Source organism: Salvelinus fontinalis, chromosome 9 (assembly GCF_029448725.1).
Source record: "Salvelinus fontinalis isolate EN_2023a chromosome 9, ASM2944872v1, whole genome shotgun sequence".
In the NCBI taxonomy this organism is placed as follows: Eukaryota; Metazoa; Chordata; class Actinopteri; order Salmoniformes; family Salmonidae; genus Salvelinus; species Salvelinus fontinalis.
The window spans coordinates 48,545,013-48,567,517 of NC_074673.1; the positions used below are offsets into that span (position 1 = coordinate 48,545,013).

The 22,505-nt window shown below is 41.8% G+C and overlaps 1 protein-coding gene across 4 annotated transcripts in view; it reads right to left on the reverse strand.

Moving 5' to 3' along the window:
* LOC129862733 (GRAM domain-containing protein 4-like) overlaps positions 1-22,505 on the reverse strand; it is a 48,738-nt gene that overhangs the window by 24,828 nt on the left and 1,405 nt on the right. For 2 of the 4 annotated variants that reach the window (XM_055934647.1, XM_055934649.1), the window contains exons 2-5: positions 11,809-12,016; positions 9,832-9,955; positions 3,369-3,492; positions 3,015-3,079 (exon numbers count right to left, since the gene is read on the reverse strand). In XM_055934647.1, coding sequence (XP_055790622.1) covers positions 3,015-3,079; positions 3,369-3,492; positions 9,832-9,955; positions 11,809-11,973 — 478 coding nt within the window. In that variant the 5' untranslated portion in view covers positions 11,974-12,016. Of the gene's footprint in view, positions 1-3,014; positions 3,080-3,368; positions 3,493-9,831; positions 9,956-11,808; positions 12,017-12,170; positions 12,283-22,505 lie in introns of those variants that run through there. The other 2 variants (XM_055934650.1, XM_055934648.1) reach the window with 2 other exon arrangements.

A 22,505-nucleotide genomic window follows, 5' to 3' on the forward strand; every position in this document is an offset into this window, starting at 1 on the left:
GGCGAGCGAGATCACAGTCGTCCAGAACAGCTAGTGCTCTCATGCATGGTTCAGTGTTGCTTGCCTCAGAGGGCATTTAGCTTGTCTGGTAGGCTCACTCCACTGCGCAGCTCGTGGCTGGGTTTCCCTTTGTAATCCCTGATAGTTTGGAAGCCCTACCACATCCAACGAGTGTCTATCATATGTGCTGCTTCTCTGTGTAGCCCGCGCAGCACATCTGGTAGAGGAAACAGCTTGAGTCGCACAAAATGTAATATAAGGTAGCAGATAAAGTACACGATATCATTTCTAAACATCTACCTGCATCACTATACTGAGAGCTTTGTCATTTCAAAAGAAAGTATTTGGGTGTTTTTGAAGCCTTTTTTCATGTTTTTCAGAGCCCCCATACTGCAGAACGAGCAATGAGGAAGTCTATTGCAGGTTGGGTATGTTTTTCAGAACCACGTGAAATCACAAAAAAAAGCCTCTGGACCTTTACATAACATGCAACTTACATAAAAGATTTTTAAACAAATCTCTTTTTTTAAGGCAAGGTTCCCCAACTGGCAGCCCGCAGGCTGAATTTGGTCTGAGGGTGATTTTATTTGGCCCATTAGTATTGATTTATTTGTATTCATTGTTCGACATAAGACTGTAAAAACACCAGCAAATCATCTCCAGGTGACATCCAAGTGATTTTAATTTTGGAAATCTGTTCCAAAGTATTCCCACCCATAAGCAAGGTTTGAAAAGATGATGTTTTAGTCAAATATTTGACTCGTTTCAGGAAACTAGGCGGATGTTGCACGTCACTATTACACAGGAGAGGCATTTGAATGTAAACATTTATTTGTTATTAAAATGTGTTTTTTGGTAGCAATGCCTTCTGGAACATGTGAACTTTCATGTGGACATAATAACAAATATTTATGCCATCTGTAAATACAAATACATTTGTTAAATTACGACCCTAGTTGGTTTAACCACAGAAAAACACAGGAACCTTCCCGCTAGCCTGCCGAGAAATTAGTTCTGTCTATAACATGACCTGCTCAGTATGTGTAGCTAAACCTTTCTACCAAGTTTTTCTTAAAGAAATAACATGAAGAACTGCAAAAGTGTTGTTAATGCGCTCCACTTTCTAGAGGACGATCGTGCCATGCTGACTCTCTCGGACTCTGAAAATGAATCAGATGAGGAAATCCCTGATTTAGGTAAAAACATTTTCATTGAACCAGACATTGTAGTCTTTTAAAATGACAGACAGCAGAGTATGATAGCTAAGGCGATGGAGAAAATTCTGCCGTTTGATTGCAAATATGTGGCGGGAGTCGAAAAGAGAAGTTGAATAAAAGACGTGTCTGCGGATTACATCTTCAAACTAAGGGCAACCATGGCATCGGTGACAGACAGCGAGAAGCGTTCATCCATGTATACGGGTAAGAAGGTCTAGCTAGCTACATTTTCAGATATTATACATTTCTAAAGTTGTTTTCATTGCAAGTTAAAGTGTACTGTTAGCTAGCTAGCTAACTTTAGCTGGCTGGTTTGGTAGTTAACATTATGTGTATTATCTGTATATCTCAGAAAGCCATTTGCATTGCTAGTTATAGCCTAATGTTAGCTACCTAGCTAACATTGAACCTTGTTGATTAGCTTTAGCTACCTGCAGATTCATGCATGGTGACTAGCTATGACAATCCGCTTGTATTGTTAGTAGTATCTGGGTTGGGATTATTGCCTCATTCAAAACAACTGGGAGCTCAGAAGACTGACTTCTGCATTCAGCGCGTTAAAGACAATTGAAAACTCAGGAAAAAAATAGCTCTGAATGGGATTTTATTTTTTTGTCATCTAACTCGTATTTCCAACTCGGGAACTTTGGCATCTTTCTAGATCTTCCGACCTGGAGATCACTGAGGTCATGATTTGACCTCGTATTTTTCCAAGTTCACAGTCGTCTTGAAAGCACCATTAGGTTAATTGTTTAGCTAGCTAACTACATGCCTGAACAAAAGACTCCAATTCGTCAAATAATTACATGACCCATCAAGTTAGGCAGGGGTGATTACAGTCATATTTTGAACTAGATAAAATGTATTTTGGCTACTACTATCACCACTTTTAGTCTTGAAATATTTCGTTATTTACTACACTATCTTACTCTGTTTAGCACATGGCCTCATGTGAATCCTTAAAGAGATCAGCAGTGCTAAGGCTTAAGGAGGGTGTGAACAATGCTGAATGGGTGTAGACAAAGAAGAGCTCTCCAGTCGGTGCACCAAAACATTCAAGGGCATTCAAGTTTATCTACTTTCTAAGCATAATTACTTTCCCATTGTTCCTCAACTGCGGTGTATGATATACCATGTTCTAGCTCCGAGTGTACTTTATCCAATATAAAACATTTAAAAACACATTTTGCTACATAGGACCGAATCGGCCCAGTCGGTCACATATTGTATCTCGCAGTACAAAGAAACCCACGTCTGAAAACAAGGCTGACAGAATTGAATGAAGAAACCTGGTGTGAGACAAAATCAAGACTTGTGCACGGTCACAGGGGAGTAGAAAGCCAATGTTCCACCATAAGAGGCAATGTCCCACAGCTGCATTCATCCACCTATGAAAGTGTGACAATCCCTACAGAGAGGGAGAAGGATGCAATTCCTTTCGCCACACACTCATGCTAAGCTTTGCACACATACACACAAACACGGGAAAGATAGATAGCTCTCTACCCATCAAAACCCAGAGGGGCTTAGAAAAGCACATCGTTTCGCCTCCAACTCCCACACAGAGATGCCGAGACCATCTCCAATGCCACATTTCCATTCTGAACCATTATGAGACAGGTCCTTTGAATGGTGAGAGAGATGGCCTGTTATGGAGCTGAAATCCTGGGATACGCAAGCTGGGGAGTGTCATGTCTGCAATGAAAGGTATTCAAAACATGTGTGAATTAGCGTGCCTGTCAGCGTGTCTGTGCGTATCTTTAGTTGTCTATTGTGGAATACCTGTTTCTGGCTTACCTGTACCGTTGGCAGTGGGAGGTGGAGGTGTTTCTCTGGGTCGCTGTGATGGGGAATCCTCCGGTCTAGGAACAGGGAAGAAAAAGCATTGATGGTAGGTAGAGCATTAGTCAAGGCTTCAGAGAAACACATTCACTTATTGAGACATAATTGTGTCAAACAAGTGAAAGCAAAATGATAGGGGAAAAACAATGATTGCTTATTGGCAGCCTGGCTCTGCTTCTTGAGAAATTCCCACTCCCAACTCTCGGGAGAGGCTCCATTTTTAACAAGGACTGACAAATACAACTAACACACACATGGACACTAACACAAGGACGCCAGAGGGGGAGCATGTGCGCACATGCGCCTTACCCCATTTTGAGAACTTCCAAGTTCAGTTTCTGTTCCAAGTCCAGCCTCTTCGATCTCTCTTTCTCCAACTCCTGTTTCAGAGTGTCTATGTTGGTCTCTTCTCGAAGTTTCCTCAACTCTTCCTCTGAAAAATAAAGCAATAAAAGCTCATCAATTTGTCTCAGCCAATATTCCTAACAGTTACCCTGCTCCTGGAGAGTCCCCATCAAAGGCACCTGGACAAACTGGTAAGTCTTTAACCAGTCACTGATATTGCTCAAGTAGCACATCTGATGATTGGTAGAATCAGATGTTGTTCCTGGTTGGAACTAAAATAAGAATCTGCTGCACTCCAGGACCAGGGGTTGCCTACGCCTGTTCTATTGAAACAGATATTTTTGCCCACAACTACCTTAACAGTCCCCAAATCATTGAGCTTTTATTTGCCTGAGCAGAGAGAGGGGGAAAAAGAAGATGAATTAAAACCCGTAAAGTTTCACTCGTTAATGCAACTGTTTTAGGTCATTAAAAATGAAGTTCTGGCAGAGAACACCTCAACCTACTTCATCCCTGTAATTGAACTAAGACCTTATAAAAGAAAAATTACATTTTTCACAAGGGATGTTCCCACATGACAGAGAATAACAGATACAGAAAAGATCTCAAGAAGACTCTTCCTCAATGTCCTTCCTTAATCCCCAAGAGAAAGAATGACTTGATATTATTTGAGTGGGATAGGCTAACACAATAAGGAGGAGGTAGACAGGCAACAAGGTATCAATTATGTTCATTTCAACTGTCCAGGGCCCGGTCTCTGGATAGCGATGGAATTTAGGCTTCCGAGTGTTTTAACAATGCGTCTTTCCTACGACGGCCGAAGATGTAACACACGTTTCCCAAAACACCACCCAGAGAGAATGTTCGCTAAACGCGTCGTTGAGGCATGTGTCGACACTGAGGATCGCAGGAAAGGCAACGCTGCTCTCGGATCAGATTTATCCATTCAAATCTTACCTCAACATTAGAATTATTCCACAATACTGACGACGGATCAGCTCCTAGATAGGTGATAATATCCATGTTTGCAAATATTGAGGCGGCTTATTCTATTGTTTACCCTATAATAATGCAATAAATCAAGATTTGGTAAATCATTGCGCACGTTAGGCTACACATCATGAAATATATTGAGACAAATTACAGACGGTAGCCTACAAGTAGAAAAATATAACTCAATTGATTGAAATTGAGCAAGTTGAGGAGACTAAACTGCTTGGAGTAACCCTGGATTGTAAACTGTCATGGTCAAAACATTTTGATACAACAGTAGCTAAGATGGGGAGAAGTCTGTCTATAATAAAGCGCTACTCTGCATTCTTAACAGCACTATCAACAAGGCAGGTCCTACAGGCCCTAGTTGACGCGCCAGCACAACTGTTTGGTCGTGCGGTCAAGTGACATTAATAATATGCATGCCAATCTCTCCCGGCTCAAAGTGGAGGAGAGATTGACTTCATCACTATTTGTGAGAGTTATTGACATGTTGAATGCACCGAGCTACTGGCACACAGCTCAGACACCCATACATACCCCACAAGACATGCCACCAGAGGTCTCTTCACAGTCCCCAAGTACAGAACAGACTATGGGAGGCGCACAGTACTACATAGAGCCATGACTACATGGAACTCTATTCCACATCAAGTAACTCATGCCAGCAGTAAAATTAGATTTAAAAAACAGATACAAATACACCTTATGTAACAGCAGGGACTGTGAAGCAACAAACAGACACACGCATACAAACACACGCACTATACACACACATGTAAACATGGATTTTGTGTCATGGATATGTGGTAGTAAAGTAGAGGCCTGTGGGCACACACTTAAAACATTGTAAAATCTGTTATACATTTTAAAAACATTACAATACATTCGTAACTGCCTTAAATTTAGCTGAAATAGGCCTACTGTATTTTAACACAGTCATCTCGGTTTTAACTTGAAGTATCTTTTTTAATACGTCGCTGGTTTGTATCAATTGCGACGACATTGGTAACTTTGTATTTGTAGTCAACTTTGTCCTGAAGTTACCGGCGGTCACAGAGAGCGGTTGTACCTCCCAGGTTCCCCGTATTTGAAGGCCAGCTTCTATCTCTCTGACCTCCTTGCTTCTTCTTTCCCACAGTGCCTTGTTTTGGCTAGCTGCCAACGCAAGACAACCATTTCTGTTAGCATCTCCAACACGCTGTTGAGGTCGCTCTCGTCTATTATATTCAAGTAAATGTTCCAGCGTCGGTATCATGGGACACCTATGGTAAGGGAGGTGCTGTATCTTTATCACTGGCTAACACTTAGCTAATGGATATGTTGCCAGGCTAGGGAAAGGAGTGCCAGGGTAAACATAGATATTTTACTCCTGTTACACAGGCACACAGTTTCGCCTCTAACTCCCACACAGAGATGCCGAGAATTAGATATCCAATTCCATGACGCAATGCTTAACAGGTTGAATTCCTGTAACTTTCAATAGTGTTCTGTGTGAGGTGCACGTCATACTCAAAGCTAGCTATATCCTCACACATTCTAGGTAGATGGGAAAGGGGGGCAGGGTTATCATATAACCTTGACCAACTGTCCCAGAATCAGTGTCTAACAGTGGGTGTAAATATGTAAAAGTGAGCCAAAGGACTAATGCCATCCAGGACATGCAGCATCTCTTCACACTAATACTTTCCCTAAGAAAACCGAGCGCCCTGTGCAATGATTCATGACATGGAAACAGTGAGTGGAATGACGTCTGCAGGCTGGCCTGGACATTCCTGAGGTATCGCTAGGTAACCTCATCCAGGCATTTCACAATGTAAAACAGGAGGAGGTGGACCCGTGTGACTTGACCTTGTTTTGGCCTGTAGCCAGAGACTAGCAGAGTAAACTGGAAAGAATCTAAAACGGCTTCTGCCTCGTTTTGGCACAACCACCCCATACCCTGATCTCTAAAGACAGGAGCTATCCCTCAACTACAGGGCACCTGGGAGGTACGACCGCTTTAGTACCTACCAACCTTTAGCTCAAGTGAATATTAAACACATTTTAGATATAGCCCTATTGGACGATGAAAACACTCGCTGTTGTAGAAACATCCCCATTTCTCTGGGGGCAAGATGTTACATAAAATGTGCAACAGAACCTGGACTACTAACAGTGTTTACACAAACATAGGCATAGTTAACGCCTATTAAAATACATCATACTACTGCTACCACCATTCTCTCATTCTACGCCGCCATTGTCGTTAAAAGTGTAGCCCTGGTTACACACGCCCAGGCGTGTGAACAGACGAGTTTGGAATTGGAGACTATAAAAAAATGTATTGTGGTTTCTAGCCAGCATAGATTAAGTTGCCTAGAGCAAGGGAGAGGCCATAGTGAATGCTTCTGAAGTAACTATTACTGTGAAATTAACTGTGTGAGACCTCTTATCCTTCGGTCTCTGCACCAGCGGATCAGACCAGAGACACCCAATGGTCCTTCAATACCTGCCTGCCTTTCTTCTGAGTGTAGGCAGGCTTCTGTGACATCGACTATCCGTAATAATTGATTTAATTTACTGGCACAGTAAGAATGTCCTCGTCTGACTTTTCATGTCCTCCCGCACTCATAGTGGACAATTACCTCACTTCACGTTATTTACAATCTTGTGAAGTGACTCAAGTTGTATTAGTCATATGTACAGGATACACATGTTATACACCTTCCAAAAGAATTTATAAAAGATAAGAATACAAAACAAAGTCAATGGTTTAGCAGAATCTTTTTTTGGTTTGTTGCATAAGTATAATACAGGAAGGCACAATTTAGAGTACAAAATGTACACATGTATCAGGGAAGAGGTGATTGGTGGGGGGCAAGTGTTTAAATTGTGTGTGTGTGCACGCGTGTGTGTAAGTGAGTGCATGTGTGCTAAGGTGCAGAGAGTCAGTGCAGGTGGTAAGTGCGGAGGCCTCTAGGATTTAAACATCAAGAGAGCAAGCAGGGGGACAACTCTGAAAAATACACATTCCTGGCTCTCTGAGGCTCTTCCTGTTGCAGGTTGTGTGAAAGAATCGATCGTGAGAGTGAAATCCAAGCTATTTAGGGGAAATGGTCAACCTCACAGCACTATTAAATCTGTCAATTGTATCCAACTCAAAAGGGTGGTAATGCCTTGGTCCGTGCCGTTGTAGAGGCTGATGATAACACAACATGGACTGTCTGTTAGACTCATGTATTGAGCGCGGGGCAGATCGGCCTCAATTCATCAGCATTGCAGTGTGTGCTGTGCATGTGTGTTAAACACATGACTGTGGTCGGTGTGTTTAAATGTAACTGGTAATTCCTGGTAGCGATTGCATTTACTGTAGTGCATGTCCGTGCGTGTGTTTCTAACCATTCTCTGATCAGCATAGGGGTAATCTCTTGGGCCTGCTAACACACTAATTGAAATTAAAGGCTGGGTCACTTTGATAAACAAGGTTTGCCAACACAGTGCAATGCAACACCACCATTCCTGAACACGTCTCGGAGCTGCAGGTCTTACTGACTCAAAGCAGAATTAAAAAAGGACAAAGCTGATCATTTACTCAATTTACCACCTCCCTGAAGGCTCATGAGAAAACATTCTCCCACCCCTTTCAAGTTACAGACCAGGATTCAAATCAAGGCAGACAAACAATATTCGCATTGCAAATGCACGATGCTCTCCCAGTCATTGGACTATCAACTTCAATACCAACTGTGACAACACGGAAATCTGGAATCTCATCTTTAGAAAAAAAAAAGAAAAACGTGTCACTACACGTGTGCTTTAGCAGCAAAAGTACATTTGGAGATTGTGATCGTTCCCATAGTACACTTTGGTGCTATACAGAGGTCAATAGGCTGTACAATGAGACACATACTGCTGACACACACATCCTGCATCCCAGATGAAGGGCTGATGTGAAATGAAGGCCACACACACACACCTCTTCTGTACTTTGATCTCCTAAATGTGCGAAATGTATTGATACATGCCCGAGTATGATGACAATAACGCCCAAAATTAATCATCATTTAGTAGTGATAGTCACTCACTCACAGATACTATATGTACGATCACTGACCTAGCTAGGGTAATAAGAGGCTAACACTTAACGTTGCCAGAGGGGTATATGAGCCAGTAATTCTGCAGCCAGGAGATCCCCAAAAGAGAGAAAAATACAATTTACACAAATTCTAATGAGTTTACCAACAAAGGGGGCTTTCACACCAAAAAAAAGGTATTCTAACTCTAGTGCGTTTACCCCGTTAGTGTGTACATTTGAACTGGTGTGACCGCACACGGGAACGTACCAAACAAAGCACTGGGGTTTGTTCATAAAGGGTGGCCTCTGTCCGTTTCTATTAGTACCGTGGTGCGGTTTCGCTGCAGGTGAGAACGCAGTCCGGACCAGACGTTGGTTCTTTTCCTGAGGCACACAGTATTATTAATGGTTTGATGCAAGCGTTTTATAAAATGCACACATTAACATAACTTGATATCTCTGAAACAATGCGTGAGCAGCAGCGCATTTATGAGTGCATCCTATGCAGATTAGCGAAGACGGGGGCTGTATAGAGGATATAGCCTACTGAATATATTTACTGCACGTCGCAGTTAGAGCAGCTGACCTGTTTCCCTCCCGCATGTTGTCGGAAGAGAAAGTTAAAGTAATATGACGATTGGGACAAAAAGTGATGCTCCATGATATTATAGATGGTTTTAAAGTGAGCACTGTTGCCCAATAAACAATCGACTTACATGAACACGTGGTTTCGTTTAGGCATTTTAGTTCATTTGACAATTTGAAACCAACCTTATCAAATGAAAAAAATACAATGTAACAAATAAACAAACTGATTCGAACTAGAGCTCAGAAATACAGTACCAGTCAAAAGTTTGGACACACCTACTCATTCAAGGGTTTTTCTTTGTTTTGACTATTTTCTACATTGTAGAATAATAGTGAAAACATCAAAACTATGAAATAACACATATGGAATCATGTAGCAACAAAAAAAGTTTAACAAATGTGCAAAGCTGTCATGAAGGCAAAGTGTGACTACTTTGAAGAATCTCAAATATAAAATATATTTTGATTTGTTTAAAACTTTTTTGGTTACTACATGATTCCATGTGTGTTATTTCATAGTTTCTACACGGTAGAAAATAGTGAAAATAAAGAAAAACCCTTGAATAAGTAGGTGTGTGTAAACTTTTGACTGTTACTGCATGTGTGAAAATGCCCCAACAGACACCTGGACAGGAAAGACAGATACCCAAAGCTGCTGTGAAGATTGGCAGTCAAACAACAAAATGTGTGAAGATATCCCTTTTTGCAAATCAAAGACTTCCGGCTAGAGGTCTGACAGACTATCACCTAGGTTGAAAAATAAACTGCAGTACACAGTGCAGTACTCACGTAGAAAATGCTTTTCCAGTAACGCAATTTCCAGGTGGCCTTTCAAGTCATTGAGTCGATCTGTCTCAGTCCTCTGGTAGTCCTGGATGGCTGCAGCAGGCATAGTAAGTGTCCCTGGACCAGCCTGGATGTGGGCAAACACACAAGGAAATGCAGGGGTGAGTAAAGATGAAACACCTCCTTCCCGATGTGAGCTATCGTAGGCTCTGGTTCAAAACAGCTGCACACAGAACCTCAAAATTCGGATATTGCAAAGCAAACACACACAAACACCCAAACAAACATAATTGGAGGCAAGCTGACTGCAGAAGACTTCATTTCACCCAACAGTTTCTCCCTGCATCATCAAGCCTGGCTCAAAAACAGCAGTATAATCCTGTATGCCTAGTATCATGACCCAAAACACTGATAAAGGAACAAAGATTTTGACAAAGAGAGAGAAACAAAAGGAGATTGAGATGGTGAGAGTGCGCAAGAGGAAAGATTGAGTAAGTGAGTGTGTGAGTGTGAGAGAGAGGATTGTCACAGTGAGATAACCACTAGTGCCAACTTGTACGACACTACTCAGACAACAGAGCTGGGAGAGGGAAAGATGATTTAATTTCACATCCTCTCAGCAGGATGAAAGACCGCTTGTGTCAGGAGAGAAATCAGTGCAACAGCAGATTGCAATAGTGATGCTTGTTTGCTCTGTAAAATTATGAGAATAATAGAAGGACATTAACACTGTCCCTCTTTGCGCCATTTACCCGGAGAAGCAGTGACGCCTTTCACTAGGTCTACTAGCTGACAAATGTAATGTACATCAATGTAATCCATCTGTGTAAATTAGACCTCAACGTTAATTAGACGTATCCCATAAAAGAGCTGAAGTGCATCAAAAGTGTTAAGTAATGACAGCCAGGCCTGCTACGGGTCTAAATACATCTGGAACGGCAATTTGACATGTGTTCATAAATCGATTACAACATAATGACAAAGGCGTCAAGTTTATGATAAATAACCAGAGTGAGAAGAACCACACTGTTCCTGTTTCCATGAGAACAAGCCCAAGACACAAACAAAATGTGTCACTGTACAGTACTGAACTGGCTGAAGCCCAGTTTCCCAGAACCAAGACGTGTGTGGTTAAGACATTACAGGGGCTGTGTTTAAGCCCTAATTCCACTGCACATAGGCGTTCCAGGTCAACGTTTGTTTGAGACACAGCGAGCCTAAAAGGATCAACATCTCCAACTGACTTCTCTTATGTAGACTCGACGTGCAAGTTGGGTCTTGATATTTAGGAACCAGATCGGCTAGCTGAGCATTTGCACCAGTGCCAAGTTTGCACGTCTTTCGTGTGTATCTGTCAACTGTTAGCTTTTTTTTGGACACTTCATAAAGAACGCAATCAATTTGACCCAGTGTGGGATGATGTTATCAATAACTCATGATAACTTTGATCTGTGTTAAATGGGGAAAACATGCATTCAACTTTTTCATTTGAGTATATCTTCTAAGATCAAGCAGTTTTAACAACCTCTTTCCACAAAAATATAAACATCAACGCACCAGAATATGCAGACAAATGAAATAGTAAGACGAAAAACAGTTGTTCTTCTAATGTGCTCAGGGATGTTGATTGGTGGTAGGCCTTGGCACATGTCTAGTTTGACTAAGCTCTGCCTGCAGTGATGCAGACAGCGGTTGTTAAGTCTTTCTCTCCATCCTCGCTTGAGTGAACGACATCAACAGGAAGGAGGTTGAATAAACATGAACGCCATGTATCAAAGGGGGGACATTTTGTACAAAACCCCCCCGAAACAGGAAGCGGCACCTTGGCATGGCGAGTGAGTAGACCTAACAAAGTGATCTGGAAGATTCCAAACAAAATTAGGAAGCAAATATCTGTTTTGTTTCAGTGAGAATTAGTGAAGTGAAAGAGTCTGAAGAGACGCCATTTCTGTGGTTCTTTTAACACTGATATTCACTTACAGGGTCTTGCACTTCTTCAGTGTCTTTCATTTCAAGTGAGGGCCGAGGCTTCATCAGAATCTCTTCACTACATTCAGTGTCAGAAGTGTTGGGCGAGTCGCCCAGATCCAGAAACACATCTGTCCGCTGACCTCGGAACCGGATTTTGTCCAACCGCTTAAGCATGTTAAACACAGTCGCCTTTATCTTAACATGGCGTATGGCATCCCTGTGGGGACAAAAAGGAAGAAAGAGACAGGTGATTAGAATAAAACATTGTACTGCCAACTCACTGACCAGGATGTGTCTCCATAAGGCGGTATATTGTCATTGTTAGGTTCTAATTATTAGAGTAAATACTCAGACACAATGAAAGCTCAAACCAAGTGTATTCTTCCCAGAGGATCGAACAGCTGAACAGACAAAGACATGGTTCCACCCGTGGTAGTATACATAACCCACTTTGGGTGCAGTCTCCTCCTTATCGCTAAACATTGCATCATTATTGCTAGGCTGGGAGCTGAGTGATATGGGCCTTAAACAGTTCCTCCCCTTATCTGTACTGTCACATGTGACTGTTTTCCCTGCACTCAGTTGCCCCCCCCAGCTTCAATATGGCACCCTTGTCTCTTTTAGAACTAATGATTAATAATAGTTCGAGCTCAGAAATCCAAACCCATCATCATTAATAAAAATATCAGAAAATGATGAAACTATATCAATATGACCAATTCTAAATGCCAATTTAAAGATTCCTGTGCAGCAATATACACTGCTCAAAAAAATTAAGGGAACACTAAAATAACACATCCTAGATCTGAATGAATGAAATATTCTTATTAAATACTTTTTTCTTTACATAGTTGAATGTGCTGACAACAAAATCACACAAAAATGATCAATGGAAATCAAATGTATCAACCCATGGAGGTCTGGATTTGGAGTCACACTCAAAATGAAAGTGGAAAACCACACTACAGGCTGATCCAACTTTGATGTAATGTCCTTAAAACAAGTCAAAATGAGGCTCAGTAGTGTGTGTGGCCTGCACGTGCCTGTATGACCTCCCTACAACGCCTGGGCATGCTCCTGATGAGGTGGCAGATGGTCTCCTGAGGGATCTTCTCCCAGACCTGGACTAAAGCATCCGCCAACTCCTGGACAGTCTGTGGTGCGACGTGGCGTTGGTGGATGGAGCGAGACATGATGTCCCAGATGTGCTCAATTGGATTCAGGTCTGGGGAACGGGCGGGCCAGTCCATAGCATCAATGCCTTCCTCTTGCAGGAACTGCTGCCACACTCCAGCCACATTAGGTCTAGCAGTGTCTTGCATTAGGAGGAACCCAGGGCCACCCGCACCCGCATATGGTCTCACAAGGGGTCTGAGGATCTCATCTCGGTACCTAATGGCAGTCAGGCTACCTCTGGCGAGCACATGGAGGGCTGTGCGGCCCCCCAAAGAAATGCCACCCCACACCATGACTGACCCACCGCCAAACCGGTCATGCTGGAGGATGTTGCAGGCAGCAGAACGTTCTCCACGGCGTCTCCAGACTCTGTCACGTCTGTCACATGTGCTCAGTGTGAACCTGCTTTCATCTGTGAAGAGCACAGGGCGCCAGTGGCGAATTTGCCAATCTTGGTGTTCTCTGGCAAATGCCAAACGTCCTGCACGGTGTTGGGATGTAAGCACAACCCCCACCTGTGGACGTCGTGCCCTCATACCACCCTCATGGAGTCTGTTTCTGACCATTTGAGCAGACACATGCACATTTGTGACCTGCTGGAGGTCATTTTGCAGGGCTCTGTCAGTGCACCTCCTGCTCCTCCTTGCACAAAGGCGGAGGTAGCGGTCTTGCTGCTGGGTTGTTGCCCTCCTACGTCTCCTGATGTACTGGCCTGTCTCCTGGTAGTGCCTCCATGCTCTGGACACTACGCTGACAGACACAGCAAACCTTCTTGGCACAGCTCGCATTGATGTGCCATCCTGGATGAGCTGCACTACCTGAGCCACTTGTGTGGGTTGTAGACTCCGTCTCATGCTACCACTAGAGTGAGAGCACCGCCAGCATTCAAAAGTGACCAAAACATCAGCCAGGAAGCATAGGAACTGAGAAGTGGTCTGTGGTCACCACCTGCAGAACCACTCCTTTATTGGGGGTGTCTTGCTAATTGCCTATAATTTCCACCTGTTGTCTATTCCATTTGCACAACAACATGTGAAATTTATTGTCAATCAGTGTTGCTTCCTAAGTACAGTTTGATTTCACAGAAGTGAGATTGACTTGGAGTTACATTGTGTTGTTTAAGTGTTCCCTTTATTTTTTTGAGCAGTGTAATACTTACATGTGCATTCCACATGACATTTCATTCTAGCACAGGCATGAGGGTGGTATGAACGGCATAGTCATCCACATACAGTCATTCAATTCTGCAAGAGTAATGGGCACACAGCATGATTTCATTCCTATCAATTTCCTACGGGAGAAATAAAACCCTCTACTCAAATCAGTAATGAGACACTTACCGTAGAATAAACTTGACTCCCATCACTTCCCTACATGATTAGACAATTCTAAAACGATGACAAAATAGCCAAAGGGTGGGTAGGAAGATTGTCTATTTCTTCTACCGTAACTTTGATCCCTTTTCATCTAGAATCTATTTTTCTAAGTATTATTCTTTCCCCAAAACTTAACTTGCTATACATGTTGCACCAACAAAGTAGGGGCAGAGCGGTGTGAGACCAATGTGACTGAGGCGGTGTGGGTGAGTCGGGCAATGATTTTAGGGCTGGGCCGCTCCAGCATTATCTCTTTACTCTATGTAGGTCAGACAGAACGCCGGACCCTTTAGCCTCTGCCCAGAGAGCGAGATTGAAAGAGAGTGGAAAAGAGAGAGATGTGGTACATGGCCAACTTGCATCATTAATTAGGAGACTAGGCACCCTTTATAAGACGAGGGGTTAAATTTAGGAGGGTTATTCAAATTCATTTCAATCACATTTTGACCGCACTCCTTTTGATTTGAACAAAACTTTCCATACATATTTGCCACTGGTTAAAAATACTTTTTGGACCTGAATACCAAAACATTCAGGAGATAGAGGTGCCAAAAGTTCACCCATTTTGCATACCCCACAATACAATGAGACATCCATGTCTGCATCACTGGAAAAGATAAATGGTTGAGTTTGATATATAAGCTTGTACCTTTTTCATCTTGATTGGATTCCACCTGGGGTTAAATTCAAATGATTAGAAATTATTTGGAAAGGCACACCCCTATCTACAGTATATAAGATCCCACAGTTGACAGTGCATGGCAGTTTTCAAATGCACTGTATGTGTAACTGACAGATACATTTAAAAACATTAACATGTGTGTGTGCATGTAAATTGTGTCTTTTTCATTATGTGTCTGACCCCAGTAAGACTAGCTGTTGCCATTGGCGTCGGCTAACGGGGATCCTAATAAATCAAATCTAAATCCCAAGGGTTCTCAACTATAAGCACCGCTTACCGGTGGGACCATGTGAACTACAACCCCGACGCTCTGTTTTATCGTTTAGAAACATCAATAATCATTGCTTGCGATAAGGTTTCGAAACATATGGATCTTATCTTTCATATCAGCGAGAATCTAAAAAAAAAAAAAAAAAGAGATCCATACGGCTGTGAGTTCAGCCGACAAAATACACTTCCGCTACACTTCTTTCCCGAGTAGACTTACACACAGGTGTAGCACATCTTCTGTAAACAAGCGCTGTAACATGGAGATATGGCTGCGTGGGAACACTAACCCTAAACTTATCAAGATGTGTAGTAATTTAACCTTTGTCTTTTTATAAACAAGCGATGTGTGTTAATGCGGGGCTCTAAAAGGTCAACTGACCCTTAGGCCGTTTAAAACCAAAAAAATGTGGTGTCGATATGACTCAGAAACATTATTTCTAGTGTCAAACTTGACTACAAAGTGTAAATAGGATAATTTTAACCCGTTTCAAGAAGCTAGGCATAAGTCACACGTCACTACTTCAGACTACTTTTTTTGTAAACCATCCACGTAGCTACATGTGGCTCGTTATAGCATTTATATCACATGACCCATCAATTTAGACAAGTGTTTAGACAAGCGTCATCTAATAATTAGAAAATGTTTATACAATATTTTTTATCTGGAAAGTCAGATTAAGATATAGGCCAAAAACTAGATAGTGTATTTTTACCTGGAGTTTTTCCCTTATTGTAGGCTACTACTTAAACCACTTTTAGTATAGTAAACAACCAAAGAGTTCAAGACTATCTTACTCCCTCTGTTTAGCACATGGCCTCACAAGTGAATCATTAAAGAGACAGGCGGGGCTAAAGCTTAAGAGGGTGTGAACAATGTTGAATAGGTCTAGACAAAGTAGCACTCCAGTAGGCGTACCAAAACATTCAAGGGCCACTTTCTCAAAAGTGGGGTTACAAGTTTATCAACTTTCAAAGCAGAATTACTTTCCCATGACATTCCCATTTTGTAGCTCTGTCTCTACTTTTATCCACTGTAAAAAAAACAAAATGTCAGGCCTCCCGAGTGGCGCAGCGGTCTAAGGCTGTGGTGATGCAGTGCTAGCTGCATCACTACAGATCCTGGCTGTGTCGCAGCCAGCCGCAACCGGGTTGTCCTTGTCCCATAGCACTCTAGCGACTCCTGTGGTAGGCCGGGCGCAGTGCACGCTGACATGGTCACCAGGTGTACGGTGTTTCCTCCGACACATTGGTGCGGCTGGCTTTGGTGCGGCTGGCATTGGTGCGGCGAGGATTGTGTCAAGAAGCAGTGTGGCTTGGCGGAGTCGTGTTTCGGAGGACGCACAGCTCTCGACCTTTGCCTCTCCCGGGTCCATACGGGAGTTGCAGCAATGGGACAGGACTAACAACAAATTGGATACCACAAAATAGGGGAGAAAAAGGGGTAAAAAAATGTTTATAAAACCACATACAAAAAAAACTGACAAGGGGTGGCTACTTTGAAGAATCTCAAATATAACATATTTTGATTTGTTTTACACTTTTTTGGTTACTACATGTTTCCATGTGTTATTTCATAGTTTTGATGTCTTCACTATTATTCTACAAAGCAGAAAATAGTCAAAATAAAGAAACACCCTGGAATGAGTAAGTGTCCAAACTTTTGACCTGTATTATATATAAGTATATAAACAATTTTTTCCCTTAAAAGTTATGAGGTCCAAAAGGCACCACATCAAGATAATGTGTGATGTAGTCAGAGGAAGATGTGTATAGCTCACGTTAGCTAGCTACCTTGCTAACAACAGATAACTGTAATACATTGGCATTTAGGTCAATACAGGACAGGCTCTTGGATACTAGCTTCCAAGCTTATCATAGGATGTAGCTAGCTTGCTTCCAATGATGTTTCAACTCAAACTGGCTAGCCAACGTTAGATAGTTAGCCAACTTGTTTAAATTCAGACAAAAATATAACTAACCCGGATTTGCAAGTTAAGTAGCTAGCTAGCTAGCATTTCGGATTCGTCTTCTAACACAAAACAACATGCCTGTTCTCATAAAAGTTTGTGTATTTTCTAAGGCAAAAACGAATTAAGGATGGTACTTGTCTACTAAAAGTACAGCTATGGCTCTGGCAGCAAATATCAACATGTATCAGTAAGCATTCAGCAATGTACACAGCTGTTTGCATAGTCACGGCATCAGTGTCACCGGCCTGAATCTATCCTGTAGTTACAGTCCCTCTTTTAGCATATAAATTGCTTCCAAACTAGAGAAAGTTATTTATCCTCGCTATATGTTTATTGGGTGATACTTTATTCCATTCACAGGCCAAGTACAGAACCTGGTGGATTTATTGTTCAGCAGCGTCTTGGGAACCCCGCTAACATATCAAGAGCTGTTACAGAAGGCTGAGGCAGTGGCCAGACACCAGTCCCGCTTCAGAGTAATGGAGGACACTTGAATCAGGTTGGGCACATTTGATCTGGTCAATATACTATCTATCCTGGAATTCACCTAACCACCATTGATAATGTAATCAGTGCTGTATGTCTTGTATGTTGTAAGGAGGTGGCCCCTTCCACTGTCCCAATGGACTACTCCTGGGCACGTGTGTAATGCCAACCAATCAGTACCATGCTGGCATGTGTCCCTTGTGAATTAGCATCTCCGATTGACTATGTTCAACCGTGTATTTACTTGTGGCTTCCATGACTGTATGGTGGCAGTCTCTCTCTCTCTCCCTCTGTGCTATAGGAGCTGGGTTGGATACAGGAGCCAAAGTCAGGCTCCTTCATGACCAGTATGTGTGACGAGGGGCCTGGAGCTTATGTAACGGATGTGAAATGGCTAGCTAGTTAGCGGGTACGCGCTACTAGCGTTTCAATCAGTTACGTCACTTGCTCTGAAACTTAGAAGTAGTGTTGCCCCTTGCTCTGCAAGGGTCGTGGCTTTTGTGGAGCGATGGGTAACGACGCTTCGTGGGTGTCAGTTGTTGATGTGTGCAGAGGGTCCCTGGTTCGCGCCCGTGTCGCGGCGAGGGGACGGTTTAAAGTTATACTGTTACACCTATCTATGCTACCATGCCCATCAGGCATTGGCAAATACCTCAGAAGGGACAAAAGGTGATTGCTAATGAGACAGTACATCACAAGTGTTTAATAATATCACCCTTTTGATACGTGTCACTCATCAACCCTTCCTTGCTTTTCAACAGATGAGCAGAGGAGATGCTTTTGAAATGGAGTCCTGAAACAGGTTGATACTGATGTCTGAATTGGGAGAGACCTTACACTCAGCATTAAAATTATACAAGACATCTATTACTTGTTATCGTCTTTTGTTATTATTGAGTCGAATGGTACTATCAAACATGTCAGGGAGCTTCTTTCTCATACATGACACCGTACCGGAAGGTATAATATTTGCACATTGTTATATTAGCAGAATATGGATTATTCTACATGAAACTGTTACACTTGAAAGTTATCAAAACACTTTGTTTAGAATATCTGCATAAGTTCAGCAATTACACTCTTCTCATATTACTCTGTAGGCTACGGACCTAATCAAAGCTTCCTTCTGGCGGAAGCTTTGAATGAGACAGCCTACGGAGTGGTATTAGAAGAGTGTCATCCTCTTGCATCTCACATCTGCCTGTATTTATTGAACTCTGCCTGCTGGACCCATGGGTTGAGGCAAACTCAGTCATATCCAGGATGGAGTGTCATGCACTCCAGCCCTCTTGCCACCTGACCTCACCGTTCCATAACCTGTAATACATTACATAGATGGAAGGGACTTCATCAACCACTGGAGACTTGAAGACAGAATCTCACCCAGAGAGCTGTGCATATCAGTGTGTGGTTAAGGCCTCAGCATGCTTCAGTTTGGCTGGTGCCTAGCCGAACTCGGCTAGCCGAAAGGAAGGAGTGTGCTCACATACTCTCTTACAAGACCTTCGCTTGAAAAATGAGAAAAAAGCGACAATAGTACCGTTTGTCCATTTTGAGACGCCGTAGTTAGATTAATTCTGACTTTTGAGGAAGTGTATACTAAAATAACTCAAGAAATCGGTCATTCATTTTGACGTTTTTGCGGAGGAGATCTTAGTCTCGCAATTTTACATCTAACTTAGATGTTTGGAGCAGTATTTCACCAAGAACTGAATTAGCTTTCCATCTTAAGATGGCGAATCAGTCTGGAGGGGAGAAGTCCTCAACTTCAAAACTTAATTCTCTCCATAGCAAAGCTAGCTTAGCTTACCTCACTGTACTCACTACTGGTCTTGTTTATTGTGATTGAATGGCAAAGACACACCCAAGAAACAACCACATCAAACCACACCCTCAAGACAAGTCTCATTTGACTTTTGTCATAGCTGCAAGGATTTCTTAATGAGCCAATGGGCCAAATGAAAAAGAAGGCCAAATCAGGAAGTGCCCTTAAACAAAACTCCCCCAGCCAGAAGATAACTGCATGAATAAATGCTAAAGTCTAAGAATGGACTAAGGTTAACCATTAATCTTTTCTGAGTTAAGGGGTTTGACATATGCAGCTAAGCACTACCGATTGAGAGAAAATCATGAGCAGAAAGGTGTGATGTCTGTGTCTGTGCACAAAGGCAAAGTAAACAGAGCAATGAGAAGACTAAAATCCACTAAGCCTATAGGGTAAATCCATTTGAATTCAATCACTTTTTGACAGCAGCCCTTTTGATTTGAATGATACATTCTATAGATATTTGCCCATTGTAGAAGTACTCAGAAAGTAACTTTTTGGACCTGAATGCCATACCCCACCATACCATAACTGCAAAAGATAAAGGGTTGAGTTTGATATAATTTAAAAGCTTACAAACAGGGTTGTCAAACTATTTTATAATTTCTGGAAGGAAAAAAATAAGTTTTTTTTAAATAACAGAAATTGTAATTTTTTAAAACTTTTAATAACAGCAATTATCAAAAAATGCTTAAACTCTGTTTTTTCCATATTGTCGCTTAGACCCTATTTTACATAGTCTAAGGTTGTGTTGTGCCCACTCTTGCATGCATGGTGGGTGTCATGTTTTGACTGATAAATGTACTAAAATTGGGAGAAAAAAAATTACATTTCTACTTTCAAATGCTACCACAAAGAAGGTTGGGTGTCCACACATCAGAGAATGTACACTTGAATGCAAATATCTGTTTTAAATTATACTGTCAAACTCAATAGGAAACCAATTGAAATCATAGAAATATGGATAATAGAATAGACATGACCATTTAAGTTGACGTTCAATGGCGGATGGACCTGAAGTCATCTGTGTGGTAAAAATGTCAATGGTGTACCAGCTAAATTGCAGTGGTCTGAAGGGATAGGTCCATTCTATGAATTATATTTATACGATTGAAATGAAACCCACCCTGTACTCAAGAGCATGTTGTGTCTCAAATAATGACGGGCACAACACAAAAACCTCAGATGATGTGAAATAGGGTCTACGCTACAACATACAGTGCCTTCGGAAAGTATTCAGACCACTTGACTTTTTCCACATTTTGTTACGTTACAGCCTTATTCTAAAATGGATTAATAAATAAAAATCCTCATCAATCTTTACACAGTACCCCATAACGACAAAGCAAAAACAGGATTTTAGAAATGTTTTACATGTATAACAAACAAAAAAATCTGAAATACCTTACTTACATAAGTATTCAGACCCTTTGCTTTGAGACTCGAAATTGGGCTCAAGTGCATCCTGTTTCCATTGATCATCCTTGAGTTGTTTCTAAAACTTGGAGTTTACCTGTGGTATGTTCAATTAAATTGGACATGATTTGGAAAGGCATACACCTGTCTATATAAGGTCCCACAGTTGAAAGTGCATGTCAGAGCAAAAACCGAGCCATGAGGTCGAAGTAATTGTCTGTAGAGCTCCGAGACAGGATTGTGTCGAGGCACAGAGCTGGGGAAGGGTCCCAAAAATGTCTGCAGCATTGAAGGTCTCCAAGAACATAGTGGCCTCCATCATTCCACCAAAACTCTTCGTAGAGCTGGCAGTCCGGCAAAACTGAGAAATCATTGACCCGATGGTCACTGACAGAGCTCCAGAGTTCCTCTGTGGAGATGGATGAACCTTCCAGAAGGACAACCATCTCTGCAGCACTCCACCAATCAGGCCTTTATGGTATAGTGGCCAGACGGAAGCCACTCCTCAGTAATGGCACACAGAGTTTGCCAAAGGGCACCCAAAGACTCTCAGACCATGAGAAACAAGATTCTCTGGTCTGATGAAACCAAGATTGAACTCTTTCGCCTGATTGCCAAGTGTCACGTCTGGAGGAAACCTGACACCATCCCTATGGTGAAGCACGGTGGCGGCAGTATCTTTCCGAATTAACTCTATGTGAATATGAAAATACGTGTGTTTAGATAATTGATGTTAAATGTTTAAAAATGTTTATTAAAATATTTTTTTAAAGAAATAATGAAATTGTTTGAGAACACTTTAAGCTTTCAAATGATAATCAATCAACCGTTTATCTTTTCCAGTGATGAAGACCTGAATGTCGCATGGTATGGTGGGGTATGCAAAACGGGTCAACTTTGAGCACCTTTATACACTGAATGTTTTGGCATTCTGGTCCAAAAAGTACATTTCTGACCGCTTCTTCCATGAGCAAACATGTATGGAAAGTTTTGTTTAAATCAAAATGAATGTTGACAAAAAGTGGTTGAATTTAAATGGATTTACCCTATTTTTAGTCCTGGCAACAAGTTGCTGATGAGGAGGAAAGGGAGGAGAGGAAAGGGAGGAAAGGAAAGCATAGTGCAACTTTTTTTTACAGTCCCTCACAAATCCAATTGCTTTATCATGGAAGATGTAAAGGGTAAAGGTCTTATGTGACATAGTGTTGTCACATTACCAAAATGTTTACATCGATACCGGGTTTAGTATCACGATTTTCAATACCATCACGAAACTAAAACAATACCACGGCAAAAAAGAAGGCATATTAACCAAAATCATAGAATGGCACTTGAGCCAGAGAGAAACTCTGCTCTGTTTAAATCGTCGGGAATATTTTGAGTTCAATATCATTCAATTTTACACGTCAATTTTTCAGTGACAGCCATGTATGCATTAATGAATAAATCATAATCAATTTGACTTTGGTGACATAGGGACAATTTATTTTAATGGTAAATCTCGA